General features: G+C 49.0%; 1 protein-coding gene across 5 annotated transcripts in view; it reads left to right on the forward strand.

The window, feature by feature from the left end:
• PLA2G6 (phospholipase A2 group VI) overlaps positions 1-17,224 on the forward strand; it is a 17,498-nt gene extending 274 nt beyond the window's left edge. Inside the window, exons 1-17 of one of the 5 annotated variants that reach the window (XM_085323525.1) lie at positions 18-263; positions 370-596; positions 1,140-1,355; positions 2,185-2,365; positions 3,939-4,126; positions 6,408-6,504; positions 7,528-7,710; positions 7,929-8,037; positions 8,629-8,781; positions 10,640-10,730; positions 11,537-11,700; positions 12,196-12,346; positions 12,513-12,649; positions 13,278-13,432; positions 14,208-14,375; positions 15,292-15,365; positions 15,924-17,224. In XM_085323525.1, the coding sequence (XP_085179651.1) occupies positions 388-596; positions 1,140-1,355; positions 2,185-2,365; positions 3,939-4,126; positions 6,408-6,504; positions 7,528-7,710; positions 7,929-8,037; positions 8,629-8,781; positions 10,640-10,730; positions 11,537-11,700; positions 12,196-12,346; positions 12,513-12,649; positions 13,278-13,432; positions 14,208-14,375; positions 15,292-15,365; positions 15,924-16,068 (2,421 nt within the window). In that variant the 5' untranslated portion in view covers positions 18-263; positions 370-387 and the 3' untranslated portion in view covers positions 16,069-17,224. Of the gene's footprint in view, positions 1-17; positions 264-369; positions 597-1,139; positions 1,356-2,184; positions 2,366-3,938; positions 4,127-6,407; positions 6,505-7,527; positions 7,711-7,928; positions 8,038-8,628; positions 8,782-10,639; positions 10,731-11,536; positions 11,701-12,195; positions 12,347-12,512; positions 12,650-13,277; positions 13,433-14,207; positions 14,376-15,291; positions 15,366-15,923 lie in introns of those variants that run through there. The other 4 variants (XM_085323526.1, XM_085323529.1, XM_085323527.1 and 1 more) reach the window with 4 other exon arrangements.
• Positions 17,225-17,274: the final 50 nt, after the last annotated feature.

Raw genomic sequence — 17,274 nt, forward strand, 5'->3', positions numbered from 1 at the left:
CGCCGGTCTCGGGCTCGCCGTCCTCTCCCTGCCTCCTCCTCTTCCTCCCTGGTGCCTCTCGGATGTGCAGGGGCGAGGGCGAGGGAGGCGGCCGCGCACGGCTCTGGAGGGGGGTTTCCGCCCGCGGCCGAGGTGGCTGCGTCAGCCTGTGAGCGGGAGGTCAAGGGTGAGGAGTAGTTCTGGGGCACAGAGGAGAATCTCCCGCACCCTTCCAGGAAGAGCTAATAAATAAAAGCTCCTGTTTGGACCAGACTTCCCTTCTGGTGGTTGTTTGTTATTTCAGTTCTTCTTTCGCACTGGGTTATTAAGTTCAGGGAGCGGGAAGGGACGGTCTGGCCCAGGCTAAGTTTGCAATTGGATTTTCCTCAGGACTGATTCTCCAGAAAGATGCAGTTTCTTGGTCGGCTTGTGAATACCATCAACAGCGTCACCCAAATATTTACAAACCCCTACCGGATAAAGGAGGTGACTGTTGCAGAATATGCTACTCATGCCTGCTTGAGGGAAGAAGGCAGGGTGACCCTGTATAAGAATGGTCTTGCGCGCTCCTGGGATTGCCTGCTGGTGAATCCCCAGAGCCCACAGGTTGCTTTCCGGTAAGTGACAGACCATCCTTTCCTCGTTGCTACTTACATGGAAAATTAAAGATGTGAAGTACTCCAGTCTCTGGACCATAGTGCTTCACATCTGTGGGTGCGGAGTGAAGTGTTCGATCAGCAGGTGGGCTCATTAGAAATAGGAGGTCCTTGTGTGTGCTGGTGAAAGAACTGTCAAAACAGCACGAGAGAATGAGGAAGGTATCACCTGGCTGACTGAGTTCAGGTGCTGTGGAGAACAGGCAACTATATAATGGGCTCTCGGGTCTGAATGTCCACAGACGTGTCCGCTCTTACTCATGCCCTTCGCTATTTTGGGATCAGGAACACAGGATACTTGAGCCCAAAAGTTAACATTCCTCAGGAAGAATGAGGCTGCTGTGCTTCCCTAGCAGACTCTCTCCTTCCCTTGGAATGAATCTGTCACGTGACAAGGAGGAAGAGGAAAGTCCCTAGCACTAATGTTTTGAGAACTGTGTCTCTCTTTGAGCAGAACTTGCACTGCATTTGCCTTTAACTTTCTTTCCTCTTGCCTTCCCCCAGTCTCTTCCAGCTTGACAATGAAACAGATGCCGTTGTGCGTTTTGAGGAGTATGCCAGGCAGCTGCGTCCTTTCTACGAAAGCTCTCATCAGCCCTTGTCTTTGGAGGTTCTCCAGCAGCTTAGTGACTGCTTCCGCAACCATCCCAGCTGGTCCTCAGCACATGTTGCGGTGGAGATCGGCCATCGAGAGAGTTTCCGGCACAACCATGTTCTGAGGCAAGAGGCAGTGAGGGTTCTCCTGTGGGCCTAGTGCTGGGAATGTACTCGGGAGGGGAGGCTAGGCAAGATTTGGATATCCCAGCTTGCTGTACCAATGCAAAGCAAGCTGCTTCTTGGAGAAGCTTAACACCTGCAGTTATCACAGTGACTGGGTTTGCAAGTGCTGACCTTGGTATCTATGTTGYGAATAACAGAAATGATAGCAATGGGGTATCTAATGGTCTCTGTGCAAGTTTATTGTTAGTCTGGACCTGTTGACATTAAAGCCCTGACTGGTGGTGTTTGAGCTAAAGGAGTGAACAGCTTTGCTAGAAGCACAAATAAAACTCTTGTGAAGATGCTCTTCAGAGGGTGTTGTGGCACTGAAACACAAGAAAGCAGGTAGGGTAGGACTGGCTTTGTGGAAATGCATAAGAAAGAGGAGGGCATAAGCCTTTCTTCTCTTTCCTGGAGGATATCCATTTAGGAACGGGCAGATCTGTGAGGAGTTAGTGGGCTGGGGGATTTATCGCAGCATCTCTTGGTTGCTGGCTGTAATCTTGTGTCCCCCTTTCATAAGAGCAGTGGAAACTGCCTGGTGTCTCCCTGATGGGCAGGACAGGGGGCTGTGGTGGCAGGAAGAGAGCCTGTGGTAGGGTTGAGACTGCTTGGTAGCACTTCCTTGTGCTCTTTTCCTGGCAAGAGAGTAGGCTTCCCAGAACCTCAGGGGTTTGTACCAGCTGGGCCCATCACAGATGTTGAAAGTGCCTTTGACACGGCTAGCAAGGAGGCTGCATGTCCTTTGCAGTCCTTCCTTGGTGTCACATTGCCTCTTCTCCTCTTGCAGCTGCRTGAACAGCACTGACAGTGAAGAGGGCTGCACCCCGCTGCACCTGGCATGCCGCAAGGGGGACATAGCATGCCTGCAGGAGCTGCTGGAGTGCCATGCRCGGGTGGACATTACTGACAGGAATGGGGAGACGGTTTTCCACTACGCTGTGCGAGGGAGCAGCCCCCAGATCATTGAGGTGGGAGTGATTTCAAAGCTGGGAGGAGTGGGACTAAAATGGATCCCCTCTGTGCTTTGAGGGAAGAGGAAAATAGCTCAGGGCTGCACACTGGGGAGAAGAAAGCTAAACTATTTCACTCTGCTGCAGCATCATACGAGTGCTTCAGCAGCCTTCTGCCCCCTTTGCTGGTGCAGCTTCCCATGAGTGGACCCCAAACTGCAGCCTACAATGGGGCGGGATTATAAAGCAACAGATTTTTCAGAAAGTGTCCTTTACTGGCATTTGCTTCAGGCCTCAGTCCTGTTTTTCCTCAGACCCTTGACTGTCTCCTCTCTCTACCCTTCCAACAAGGCTTTTAGCTCTGGGTAGCATGCTCCAAAAGGGACCTTTTGGTTCCTGTAGGACAGCACATATTCCCTGCTGGCTAAAAGATCTCCTGAGCCTGCAGAGCTTGTTGATTGAACTGAGTGGCCTTGCACTGGGGACAGCCAACAGGGCTTTGAGGCAGAGGCAGTCTGAAACCAGAAGCTTTCTCAATTGCTGTGGGATGCTGGGCAGAGTGGCAGGGTTCATAAGGGTTTGAGTGGCCTTTCACATTGGTTTCTTAGGTCTAGCATTTCCTGAGCGCTGAATGCAAGACAGGCTCCTGCCTATACCTGTATCCCTTGTGTTTGCCCAATACCTGTTGGGACATCTCTCCTTCTGCCTGCCAGACTGTAATGAGATTTCCTAATGTGTTACTGGGGAGGGATGACTATCAGGGCTTGTCATGCTGTGAAGTAGGACAGTTAAGATCTTTTTAATACAAAGATATCCTCTTCCTATATTTCACTTTGATACCAAATTGGCTTGCTTGTTCAGAGATGCTTTTAGTTCTGATTGGTTTCTTGCCTGTTGTTTTTTCTCTCTGAATTATTCACTAAACCAGAGAATGAAACTCCAAATTCCTGCTTTTCTTGTGCACAGTGAGGCCTGTCGGGTATTTTTCTGCAACAAACCAGTCAGCAGGTAACAAGTCTGAAATTTACAGGGAGGAGAAGAAAATTCCTTTAAACATCTCTCCACATGTATATTTTAAACAGAATCCTATCTGGGGCTATGAGCAGTGGTGGGGTTGCATGAGAGGCTAAGCTCCTGCTGCCTGCTGGCTGTGATAATTGATGCGGATACAGCGGCAGAGGAAGCTTCTGCTCTCAGTTAGTTTTACGTTCACTTTGGCCACCTTGGCTCCTGCGGCATGACTCTTCTGCAGCTGGTGGTAGAAGTCTGCCTGGGCAATGGGAACGTAGTGTTCTGGGTTGTGAGAGCCCTTTCTGGCTGAGGGATGCGTGTTTGGGAAGCATGTGGGCCAAAGGAAAAGAGCGCAAAGAGTAGCAATCAACCTTTCAGAAGAGAAAACAAGGAACACTTTAATACTTACCATGCTGGAAGTAGGGGTGAAGAGGACAGGCTGTCGTGTTGTCCAGTACCCAATGCTCCAGAGTCTGTCCTTGGTGTTCAGGGAGAGAGGGAGACAGTGAGTGCTTTCTGCRTCTTTATTTTGATGGATGAGTGGGTGACTCCCCCCCACCCCCTTCTTTCTTTCTCTCAGCTCCTGGGAAGAACTCCAACTGTTGGCTTGGACCACCTAAGCCATGAAGGGCTGACCCCTCTGCATCTTGCCTGCCAGCTGGGCAAAGAGGATGTGGTTCGCTCCCTGCTGAACTGTCATGCCAGCTGCAGCRTCATGGGGAGATTGGGCTACCCCATTCATGTGGCTCTGAAGTACTCTCAGAAGGGGTAAGTAACCTCTGAGCCTGCTAGAACAGGGCTTTTTCCTCTTTTGGGCAGACCTGTCTGCCTGCTCTGGGTTGCTCAAGGCTGGACCATTTTGGGGGCAGTGCTCGGTAGGCAGATGTCTTGTACTGTCTTCTATTGAATCACTGCACTGGTAAAGATGTGCTAGTATGAGAGAAAAAGACACTCTTTCAGAAGAAAGCTGTRTTTTTTCCATGCAGTCTTCTTTTTTTAAATGTCTTTTACCTGATGTCTGACATAAAAAATATATATAGAGAGAAATTTTGGGGAAAACTAAAAACAATGTTTGTGGAAAAGCTTTTTGCAAAATGAGCTTGAACTATGAGCAACGCTTAAACAATATTGGTATTGCTGTTCCTCCATCTTTCAGAACGCTCTGTCAGTAGTAAGCTTTCATTTCAAAGCCTTTCATTATTCCTGTCTCTTGTGGGCCAGTCACTGCTGATCCTTAATAACATACTCTGGAACTGCATCAAAAGACATATGTTGTTCACTTCCTGCTTGCTTTCTTTTTTTTTTTTCCTGGAGAAATTGGAGTCTCTTTTGGGTGTGCTTTGTAGCCCTTATTTTCATGTAGTGTCTCTGCCCTACAGATATTGCCCTTGTCTTGTTTGCAAGTCAACAATAACTGCTGCTAGCTATTTTTTAAGCATTTTAAAAAGTGCTTTTGTACAACAGAAATAGTCACAAGCCAAAAATATACTTGAGTCCCTTATTTTGCAGCGTGGCTTGATCTTTGATAGATGATTTCTTTAGTGAGTGTATTCTTGTTCCTTAAGTCTACGTAACTGTGCTTTCTAGGCACTAAACACTAATCTAGTCACAAGAAATGCAATTTCTCACTCTTAAGGAGCTACACTTTTTCATCAGTGACCTGGATGAGGGGACAGAGTGCCTCCTCAGCAAGTTTGCTGATGATACCAAGCTGGGAGGAGTGGCTGACACACCTGAGGGCTGTGCTGCCATTCAGAGACCTGGACAGGCTGGAGAGGTGGGTGGAGAGGAACCTCCTGAGGTTCAACAAGGGCAAGTGCAGGGTCCTGCACCTAGGGAAAAATAACCCCAGGCACCAGTACAAGCTGGGGGCTGACCTGCTGGAGAGCAGCTCTGCAGAGAAAGACCTGGGAGTGCTTGTGGATGACAGGTTGACCGTGAAGCCAGCAATGTGCCTTTGTGGCCAAGAAGGCCAATGGTCTCCTGGGGTGCATTAGGAACAGTGTTGCCAGCAGGTTGAGGGAGGTGATCCTGCCCCTCTGCTCAGTCCTGGTGAGGCCTCATTTCAAGAAGTGCACCCATTTGTGGGCTCCCCAGTACGAGAGAGACATGGAGCTACTGGARAGAGTCCAGCGTAGGGCTATGAAGATGATAAGAGGGCTGGAGCACCTGCCTTGTGAGGAATGGCTGTGAGAGCTGGGCCTCTTCAGCCTGGAGAAGAGAAGACTGAGGGGGGATCTTATCAATGTGCATAAGTACCTGAAGGGAGGGTGTCAAGGGGACRGGGACAAACTCTTTTCAGTTGCCCCGTGTGACAGGACAAGAGGCAATGGGCAGAAATTGAAGCACAGGAAGTTYCGCCTGAACGTGAGGGGGAATTTCTTCCCTGTGAGAGTGAYGGAGCACTGGMACAGGTTGCCCAGAGAGGCTGTGGAGTCTCCTTCTCTGGAGATCTTCAAGGCCCGCCTGGATGCAACCCTGTCTAACATGCTCTAGGTGACCCTGCTGAGCAGGGGGCTTGAACTAGGTGATCTCCAGAGGTCCCTTCCAACCTTACTGATTCTGTGATTCTATGATTCTACACAGACTTTTAATTTGTGCCAGTATTTAACTGTTTGAGGTTTTTTTTTCCCCAAGTTTTTTTGGGGAACAATGGGGAGAAGAGAACTTCCTCTCAGACCTTCAAAGCTTCCAGAAATACCAYGGTCCTGTATTGGAGAAATACCCAGATGTTCCCCCACAACCCCACAACTTGAAACTGGGAAGAGATTCCTCTGTGTGTTTTCTTTTTTTCTTTCTTTCTTTTCTTTTTTTTTTYTTTTTTTTTTTTGCATGCTCTGCTGCTCATATGCTTTCCTGTCGCTCCCTTCCTTTTTTGAGAGTGAAATATGACTTCTTTGCTGCTGAGGAGCGTAAAGTGTCACGGAGTAGCCTGCTGCTGCCCTGAGGTTATCTGAAATGCTCTGAGTGGGAGGCAGGTGCTGACATGAACAGAGGTCTTGAATTGAGATGACTGCCACAGGTCTCTTCATCTTGTTGTCTTTSGCAGGTGTGCCCAGGCCATCCTTGAGGCAGATGCTAGCCAGGTTCGCTCCAAGGACCCTCGCTATGAAGCCATTCCGCTGCACTGGGCGAAGAAGGCAGAGGTAAATAGAACCAACTCCGTGGCAAGACCCTGAGCTGCCACCCAGCACCAGTTAATTCCTTTCGCTGCTGGCCTGCCCCTTTCCTGAATGCATGTTTAGAGCCTTGGAAGTGCCAGATTTCAGCAAACTGCCCAAAATGCAGTCCTGCTGTGGAGGTGATTGAAACTGATCCTCCTTGCCCCGGGCTGATCAGTACCTTTTGCTGTGCGGGGTGGAGTGGTGGAACCTTGCAGTGAAATGAACAGGCTGGTTCATTCTAGTACTTTACCCTGGCTGTGAAACTGTCAGCTTGTTCCTTTCTCCTCTTTGATGGGGAAATTGTAGCCCTWTTGCTAGACTGTAGTTACCCCTGGGGGGAGCTCTGTTCTCACTACCTGATTTCAAGGAAGGCTACTGCAGACTGATGCCTTGGCAACTACAAGGGAAGTGTAAGGTAGGCACAGTGTGGTGGCTTGTGGGTTRTTGTGCATCTTTTGCCAGAGATGGCCTGATGAGTGATGTGATGTGCTGGAGCACTGGTATGTTAGTGCTTTCAAGCAGAGAAGTCTGTATAGAAGGACCATTTCCCTCCTACAATATCAAATCGCTCTCAAAAAGTCTCTGGTAGAGGGACTGAGCAGACATAAGTCTGCTTGGCTTATAAATAGGCAAAAATMAAAAAGCAAATGTTTTCCTCCAGTCTGCAAGGATTTTGGCCCAGGTAGGGATTGCTTGTTTGTGGTTTCCCCAGCCTTCTCTCCACTGGTCTCAGCTGGTTGTTATACTTGCATGTAAGACCAAAATATCCAGAAGCTTTAGCCAGATTGTGAAAACCACCAGGTAGTTCTCTGCCAAATGACAGAGGAAACACTGTCTCCAGTGCCTGGAATGATGCAGCTGGCTTCTGCCAGCAGTTGCGTCCAGGTTAAGACCTCTTCACTTGCTTTGCTTGCCCCTGAGATCTCACTTGTTTGAGCTTTCAGGTGGTTGTCCTTATGATTGCTGTTTCTTTTCTCAACCTGGCATGTTCATACCTGAGTACAGATGACGCAGCTGCTGCTYGAGTACGGCTCTGAGGTGAATTTTATCAGCCGGACAGCTGACATGGCTCTGCACATTGCAGTCAAGAGGGGCCGCTTTGACTGTGCCATGGTACTGCTCACAAATGGGGCCCACACTAATGCCAAGGGTCAGGATGGCAACACTCCGCTGCATCTGGCCATGAAAGTGAGTCTGCAGAGGCTGCTGGGGAGGAGAGGGTTTTTTCCTGAAGGGCTGAGGCAATGGCAGACTTCAAAGAAGTCCTGGCTGTTGGGGGCAGGGGGTATGCATTTCATAGGGTGATCCCCTGTGAGTGCTTTAGTTAATAAAAAAGAGGAGGGAGGGCTTGAACAATATAGCTGAGGGGAGCATGGACCTTGACTGAGCTTTCTCTTGTCCCCTAGCATGACCATCTGGACATGATCAAAGCCCTTGTTGTGTTTGGAGGGGATGTTGAGATCCCTAATGACTTTGGGGAGACTCCAGGGCTGTTGGCAGCCAGGAGCAGCAAAGGTGAGAGAGCACATCAGCAGCCCTGCAGAGTGAGCTTGGCATGTTGTCTCCCTTGTTGGCCAAAAGAGTGTCTTGGTATGTTGAAAACAGGCCACACGTGGGCAATGCTTCTCCAAGATGCTCTCCCAGCTTCCAGTTGCTTATAGTGTAGGCACTTCCTGAGCTAGTAGCATAGGCTTTGCATTAAGTCCTTGAATTTCTCTTCTGTGAGACAGCTGCAAGAGGAAARCCTGGCACATGTTCCCCCTCTTTAAGCTGTGGTGTTGGGCACTGCAGGCTCGCAACAGGATGATGCAATGCTGCTGAACTCCCAGGCATAAGCAGGCATGGGCTGTTCTTCAATAGCAAAAGTATGTGGCATACACCCTTGAAGCTGCACAGCACTGGGTGCCCCTGCAGCAAGTCCTGCTGCCTAGTGATAGGGGAGGGATATCCAGAGCATATTTCCTGCCCTCCCCTCCTTCCCTGGGTTATTCCAGAAGTTTTTTGAGGGTCAGAGCTGCTGTGAATTTGGCAGTACACTCTCCCTCCCTGCAATGTGTGCATACACTGATTCTCTTTCTGATCTTGACTCCCTCTTCGTCACCTAAGGTGCGAACCGGAAAGTGCTCTTAGACCTGCTGCAAACTGTAGGGACTGAACGCTGCCACCCACCCAACCCTGACTCCCCATGTCTGGCACCATCTGCTGCCCCCTTCTTCCTGGAAGGGCAACTTCCCCCACGGAGCAGCTTCAACAGCTTAGGTAATGCCTTCTCTGGCCCTCCCTTGCTCTCCTCCCTTCTTGCTTCGGTCCTCTCTCCAGTCTCCTCTGCAGGCTGCCCACACTCTGGGAGCTGTCTCCTAGCTCTCAGTTTCTTGTGATTGTCCTCATTCAGCTGTTGCAGGATCCAGGTGCTTCTCTGTTGTTTTTCCCCATCTAAACTCTGTAAACTCTTGTTTTGTTTTATAGACCTGACACAATGCAGCTGTGTAAAGAGGAAAGGGAACGCTGATTTCCTCACCCCACTGGAAGCAGTGTAGGCCCTATTTGCCTATATGTGCTTTGTCCACTGGGTCATGTACAGATGGGGAAGTACTTGCTGGTTTGCCTTGAGGACATCCCAGTGTCATGTCAACTGTCACAAGAAAACTGGAAGTGTATCAGATTCAGATCTTGGAGATCAGCTAGGAGAGGGAAGGGATGAAGCCTAAGGAGCAGATCCTGGGCACTGAGTTCACATTAGGCGTAGGAAGAGCCAAGCTCAGGATATACTGTTGTGTCCTAGTTACGCTCTATCGCCCATGCAGTCTGTGTGAATAAGCCCATGAGTCTGTACTAGGTGTTTGGGCTTTTATCCTCCAGGAAGCTCTGTAGCTCAGGCTGAGGCAGTGTGAGCAGTTATGGAGTGGGTGGTGGGTGAGTCAAAGTGGGACACGTGAGGAAATAACGTCTTCTGGTCTAATTCCTCTCTCAGCTTGGTGCCCTCTAGAGCAAAGGGCCCTCCCTTGAGGCTAGAGGAGAATGCCCTGCTTGGCCCTGGAGTGTCTCTGTTTCCACAAGTCGCACCAGGACTGTCTCCTGACTGGCTTTGTGAAGGTGCCTCCCTTAACTCAGATGCACTGACAGAGTAAGGCCCTTTTCAGCATGGACTCCGGCCTTTGAAACTCCTGACCATGCTCCTTCGCTATTCACGGCCACCTTCTCAGCCTGGGCACTGGCAGCAGTATTTGACTTCTCTTCCCCTCTTCTTTCTTCTTTTTGGTTTCACAGGCTGGCTTCTCAACCTAGGTTGGATTGGTTCCCTGCACCCAGGGTGGCCTGGGCTTACATCAGCAGAGGGGTAATAACAAGCCACCCTGTTCCCAGAGCTCTCCTGCCTAGGTTGTCTTGCAGGAGTAGATTTTAGGTTTTATCTCATGGCTTGTAGTAAGCTGTGTAGTGGGTATGCTGCTAGGCTTTGCCTTTTCTCTCACCTATGTTGTTCATCATCTGCTTCTACAAATTCTTCCTCTTTGCCAGTATACCTCCAGCTGTCTGCTCTCGAGGATGGTGTTTCTTCTCTTGGGTGTGGGGTTTAATTTTGTGGGGGTGGGGAATGTGGGGTATCTGGTGGCTGTGGGTGAGACAACTTGTGTGTCCTACAGGGAGTTTTATTTGATGGTGAACGGAGTTGGATGTTCTCTGTGTGATTATGGTAGAAGTCTTTACTGCAGAGGTGGGAAGTTCAGGTACCCCAGCCAGCTTTCTGGGGGCAAAGGAGACAAAGCAAGAAAAATAACAGGATTTTCTAATTGACTATAACTTGAACTAATATCGCTTGGACATACTTGCCAAGAGGATTCAGGTAGCAAAGCAGTATCACTAGGATAAAAGTGGTTCTTATGTCAGCAGCAGTTGGAGTGYTATGTCGCAGTCTGCCTGGTGGTAGAATGGGTTTCCAAGGAGCATCTGGAACATAGGGAATAAAGTAGGGGAGATCAGGAGGAGGTTCTYTGCAGTCCTGCTGCAGATGAACTGAAAACCAGTTTTGAGTCCCTTCTCTCTGTAGCTGCTGCAAAGATGCATTTTTTATTTATTTCAAATTACTTATTTTTCCTCCTGCACATTCATGGCACTCTAGGGTACAAAGACCTTCTCTATGTTTCCACGGCGGTCGGACAGTTGCTGAAGACACCGGATGTTGTGGACTCTCCTAATGAGGGTAGGAGAAAGTAAGTGAGAAACGGCTTGTCTGTACTCCTGGGCAGCTCGAAGGTGATATCTATGTGTATGAATTCTTCCCCACTCACACCTTCCAGAAGGCTTGGGATTCTCAGAGCTGACACTATTTAGCATCCTTTGATACCACATTTTTTTTGCCAGAGATTCCTCCTCCTCCCTGTTGTGGTAAAGCTCCATTCCTATAAGTGAACTTCTGTTCCTGCCCACAGCTTTGGAGCTGCAGTGAAGGCTGAACTCAGCAGGTGAAACAGGTGAAACCCCTGCTGCATCCCTTTCCTGTGCTACTGGTCACCAAACACTGTTTTGGCTTAGTGATTTTCCCATCTCCCTGCATCATCCAGCTCCATTGTCAGCTTGTGCACTGCCTTGGCTGCATCTGTACCTCACCTTGGATGGAGCAGAGGGAGAGTTGGCAGTGAGGTGGTCAGACCAGGAGTGCTGCTAGCACGGATTTCTGATTCCGTTTTTGTTCACAAGGCAATATTCATTATTGTGCAGTAAAGGACTTGCACACCTTTCTAGCTTGTGCATGTCTAATGCAGGAGAAAGTTAGAGATGGCTAAAAAGGGAAAACAATGTTGTGCCAGATTTGATATTTATTTCTTTACTCAGGATGGGACAGAATAGTCTTGTGTCCGAGAAAGCACTGCTGGGTTTATTCATGAGCTGATTTTATTGACCACAGCAGTGTTCTTGTTACTGGTCTAGTTTCCCATTCCTGTAGGTCATGTTCTCGTGTGGTGTAACTTCCAAGCAGTCTCATGGTTCCCTGTCAGCCTTCTCTGTCTCTCTGCAGTCACGATCGCCTCCTGTGCCTGGATGGAGGGGGCATCCGGGGCCTGGTGCTCATCCAGCTCCTCCTGGCTATTGAAAAGGCTGCAGGCCGTCCTATTCGTGAGATTTTTGACTGGATCGCAGGGACCAGCACTGGGGGAATCTTGGCCCTGGCTATTGTACATGGTGAGGACAGTTTAAATAATGGGTTTGTTCTCACTCCTTTGGGTCCAGGTGTTCCTCTGCATGTGGGGAGCAGAAGATGTGTGTTGGAAGCAGCCTCAAAAATGCAGGCTGAGATTTCTTGCCCTGCCTAAGAAGGGATGGGATGTTCACTAATGAATGAAAGCCTGAGATCTGTTTTTGTGCTAGCTGACATGAGAAGATGGTCTTAAGCAGCTTTCTGGATTTCGGGAAGGCATATAGTGGAGGAGTGCTATGTTCTGTTCTTCCCCCTCTTTCCAAGGTGGCTTTGCAGCAGGGCCATTGGCACTTTCTGGCGTTGGGAAGCTAAGCTCCAAACTTGTGCTTTTTGTTTGAACTTCCCAATGCTGCTGAAGTCTRGGAATGGGGATGGGACTGGGAGTGACTCCTCCCACTGGTCCAAGCTCTGATGCTTTGTTTGTTCTGCCTGCCCTTCCTTCCACCCTGTGCTCCTGCTGACACTGTTGCCTGTCTCAGGGAAGTCCATGGACTACATGCGCTGCCTGTACTTCCGCATGAAGGACATGGTGTTCCGGGGGTCTCGGCCCTATGAGTCGGAGCCTCTGGACGAGTTCTTGAAGAAGGAATTTGGGGAAAACACCAAAATGACAGATGTCCRAAAACCCAAGTAAGTCCTGCCTGGGGTGGCACTGATAGATGCTCTCCCAAGAGTACTGTGGACCAGATGTTCAGCCTCTCCTTAGAGCAGATCTAGAGGAGTGTGATGTGCAGRCAATTGGAGCCATAAGTGTGTTTTCCATTTTATCCTTATTCTGTCATGTCCTGTCCCCCAGGGTCATGGTGACAGGGACGCTGTGCGACCGGCAGCCGGCTGAGCTCCACCTTTTCAGGAATTACCCTGTGCCAGAGACAAAAACCTCCACAGAGTACAAGACAGCTGCATCTTTCAAACCTCTGACTAAGCCGGAAGGTAAGTGCTGACGTACTGCAGTCCAGGTGGCTGACTGATTAGGGGTCCTTCTCTCAAAGACAGAGATTAAGATCTCTCTGAAATGGTTCATCCTTGATCTTACTTAGCTTGGGCTCTCTTCTCCCTCTCCTTCCTCCCTTGGCTTCTCTTGTATCATGAATGGAGTCAGGCTGCTGAGATTTGCTGGGGATGGGGTCTGCTAGAGGAGGCTTGAGTACAGTCAGTATATTTTCTTGGGTCCTCAGGAGCTAGGTAATATAAAAGGGCTAAATAACTGAAACATGCAGCTGCCTCCAGCTTGCTTCTTTCTGTCTAGCAAACATAACTGGTTCACCTTCATCATAGCAGCAATGAAGCTGTTAGAGAGTAAATTTGGACGAGGATATATAGGAAGTGATGTAAATATCTTTTTAAACACCAAAAATTCCCTGAATTGCATATCCAGGCAGAGCTCCTCCTGTTTGAAGGGAGAGGCACAACTATCTGTGGCAGAGTCTTCTGGGATTGCAGACATCTCCCTCCTGGCCAGTTTGCCTTGTGCAAATGAAGAAGGGATGCTCTTTGCCCTAAGTGACACAGAAAAGATGCTGAAAGAGGCCCATCTCTCACCCTTTCCATCTCTCTGCAGACCAACTGGTGTGGCGCGCTGCCCGCTGCAGTGGTGCAGCTCCCACTTATTTCCGACCAATAGGGCGCTTTCTGGATGGTGGGCTGCTAGCAAACAACCCAACCCTCGATGCCATGGCGGAAATCCATGAGTACAACAAGACACTAATCAAGAAGGTGAGGGAGGTTCTGGCCCTGATTGGTGGTGTCTGAGGCTTTATTGGTTCTACTGAGCCTTCCTTGAAGGAGTTGATTTAGGAATGGATGCTGCTTTAATGGAAAAACAAGCTAGCATTGCAGCAGCCTGTAAGGGTTTGTGGAGGGGGGTCTGCGTTGGTAATGGTAACTTGGAGGTGAAATACCTCTTGTAGTAATGTGTATGAGACGGGGAGGCAGGAATCATGGGAGACGTCTTTGCCTGTGCTACTCTAACGAAGGATAGTTCAGCTGATGGTTTCTGAACCATCTTATGGCTTATGACAAAGCTCTGTAGGTCCTTTTTCTGCCCCAAAATAGATAGAGAAGGAGACATTAGGGCTCTCTGCATGGCTGAAGAGTGAATGCCTTGAATGGTTTGACCAGATGCTCGGAAAGATGACTAACTACAGGCAGTAACTGCTTCCTGTAGCCAGGAGGGGAAGTTTTTCCCAAAATGGATACTGCGCCCTTCTCGCTGAAAGACCATTCCACWACCATGTACTCCCACGTTTAATCTGTGGGGTGAGCCCCTGGGGTTGGACGTAGCAAGAGGTGTAAGGGACAGAAAGGTGCAACTGTTAACCTTGTGAAGCCACCTAGGTTATGCCTGCCTTACCAGGTAGTTCTAAAGAGGGGAGATTAGGGAGGGGTAAGAAGAAAGAAAAGRATTTTGAGCTTTTTGCCATGTCTTACAGAGCCTCTTCAAGACTGTTCCACCTTAATTGTTGCTTACAAACAAACTATTTGTCTACAGGGACAGAGGCAGAAAGTAAGAAAACTAGGGTTGGTGGTTTCCCTGGGGACAGGGAAGCCTCCGCAGGTCCCGGTGAGCTCTGTGGATGTTTTCCGCCCCTCCAACCCTTGGGAGCTGGCAAAGACTGTCTTCGGGGCCAGGGAGCTTGGCAAGATGGTGGTGGATTGCGTGAGTACTGGGAGGCAGGGGATGGTGGGGAGGAGCCCTGGGCTTGCTTGGGAGAAGGGAGCAGAAGTTTCCCTCGTTCAGCTCCTTCCTTYTGGAAGGAAACTATTTCCCTGGAACTACTCTGACCCTGGCCAGTTCAAGATATAGTAGTGGGTGATTTGAGGATTACTGGAGCAGAGCAAGTCTGAAGCCATGCTTGCATATTCAGTGTTTCAAGCACCAAGGGAAGGTGCAGTTCTTGCAGCAGCTAGTGAGGGAAGGGCTGTCGTTGGTGAGCCCCTAGGAAAGGGAATTCATGAAACTCTTTAGTACTGCTTCCTGGAGATGTTGAATATTGTCTGAACAACCTGGACCAAAAAAAATGAAGCCTCTTAAAACAATTTGTTTTGAAGAAAGCCTTGTTACTGCCATTGTCAAAGAAGCTCATTAAGATGTTACAAATGAAAACAATTCAAGTGAATGAAAGCCAGAAAGATCAGGATTAAGGTTCTAGCTGTAGCTTTAATTCTACTGCTTTATCTTCTTTCAGTTCCTAAAGCTAGAAAATCTCTGGGAGAGTCCCTCTGCCTCCCTTGCCTGTTAGGTCAGGCCTCTGTGAGAAATTGTTCCAGGATAACCCAGATGACCTCCAGTGGTTGCAGACTCCACTAGTACTGAGCTTGTGGGACGTAAATGGATAGAGATAGTACCAAGGAAGTTGTGATTTGGAGCTTTCCAGAGATTTTTTTTTTCCTTTTTAGGGGAATCCACTCTTTGCTGTGATAGAGGGCATCTCTGCCAATCAGGAGGCACTTGTTCCTGGTTGTCTTTCCCTCTGTGGCTTGTGCAGTTCAACTTGGTGCCAGGGGAGCAGCTTGAAGGCAGGGGGAGAGGAGTGTGACAATCAGGCTCTAACTGTGGGCCTATTCTCCTGCAGTGCACTGACGCAGATGGCCCAGCTGTGGATCGTGCCAGGGCCTGGTGTGAGATGACAGATGTCCCATATTTCCGGTAAGAGCTTCCTTTCCACTTTTTCCCTAGAGCTTTTTTTAGCCCTCTCCCTTCAGACCTGGCTTTGGCACATGTCATCCCAAATTGTGCTTCCACTAGGAGATTACTTACCCAGACCTATCTCCCTGTCCGCTCACCTTGTGCCTCTGATATCRGAGAGTGCTGTGGCCCACTGTGTGACCTGATGCACTAGTCATCCTTTGTCCAGGACTGGTCACGGCGGGGCTATGAGGGCGCTGTCTAGCAGGATCCTTTAAGGATGTGTATCCTGGCCAATTCCATGTCCTGCCCTATTCCACCTCAGAGTGCTGCACAGCGTGCTTGGAGGCTCCTGTATTAGATGCTGTCAGTTGCTGAATCGTGGCTCAACATGATCAATGTCTTGGGCCTTGAAGGAGAGGCGAGGCCATGGCTCTGCTCTGCAAGTCCCCTAGATAAAGGGGAGGTAGATGCCTGGGACAGTGGGAGCCAATTTGCACAAGTCTCCTACTGAGCATGTTTTGCTGCCTTGTTGCATTGGTGTCTGCCCAGCTGGTGATACTATCCTGGTATACACAGGCTGAGTCCTCAGCTGCACACAGATGTGATGTTGGACGAGGTGAACGACACAGTGCTGGTGAACGCCCTCTGGGACACTCAGCTTTACATCTACCAACAGCRGGAGCAGTTTGAGCAGCTGGTGCAGCACCTCCTTGCCCGATGATTCACCTGGAGCTGCCTGTTCTGCATCCCTGTGGCAAGGAGCAGCAGTCACCAAAATTGTTGTGATTTGCCCTTGAACCAAGATGTTAGGGTGAGGGAAGGGACTAGTAATAATAAATATGAATTAATAATATTTAATAGACAACAGCACACACAGACATGTATTCCAGGACAGCTCATGTGTGGAGGACTATCCACTCTGTACTGTACCCAATCTCTGTTTTTTGTGCTTGAAGCCCCTCTTGGTGTTGCTACCCTGATATGTGACAGTACAGCCCTTCTCAGCAACTGAAGCTCCCACCTATCTTATGCTTTAGCAGTTGGAGATAAGTCTTCTGCCTGTGCAGCACCTTTAATGGTACAGCACTGCGTACCTTCCCACATCACAAAACAGGCTAATGCCAGATCAAGCTTCTAGAATTAGCTTCTCTACAAGGGTGAAAGTATTTCAATGTGGGTAGTGTGGGGAAAGGGATTCGTCTTCCCTCAACACCCTGTTTGAAGGGATGTAGGAAGTTTGCAACTTTCTCCAGTAGAAGTGGACACAAATAGTGCAATTGGCCTTGGGAGAAGGGGAAAACTTTTGTGGATCAGTTGTATTCTGTAGCCCTTTCCCCTTTTCCCTCAGAGATGGGCTGGCAACCCAGGTTCTGACTGTGCCTCGTGGGGAGCAGACTCCAACAGAGGTGATGAGGCTAGGAGGCGCTTTTTGATGACTCTTTTGTGTCCTCTAACTTGCTATGATACTCTGCACATGCCTAAGATGAGGGATGATATCCTTGGCTTGGTAGAGAGATTAGACGGAGTTAATTGGGGGAGTCAGCAATTAGTTGACTATTTGTCTTTATTCTTAATGTGGAATTGAAATGCTCTGAGATCAACTCCTACCAGATAAGCTGACCATGTGAAAAGGTTTTTACTGCTGAAAATCTCATCATGACTTCTACACAAGGTTTCTGCAGTATGTTCTGTGGTATTTTTAAATGACTTACGTATCTGTTCAGAGGAGTTTTGAGGAAGGAACTGGAAAATTTGAAACTGTGAATTCTTAATATTTTGTCTTTGACTGGAGGGACTACTCTGTGAACAGTGCTGCTATGCAAAACTAACATGACCTGAAATAAAGAGAGGTTTGGATTCAGTTCCACTGTAATGCAGCCCATGATTGTCTGTCTTGTCTCTCTCGATCCTGCAAGGTCCCAAAGGG

Source organism: Rhea americana, unplaced genomic scaffold (assembly GCF_003343005.1).
Source record: "Rhea americana isolate MKP2758 unplaced genomic scaffold, rheAme1 scaffold_85, whole genome shotgun sequence".
NCBI lineage: Eukaryota > Metazoa > Chordata > Aves > Rheiformes > Rheidae > Rhea > Rhea americana.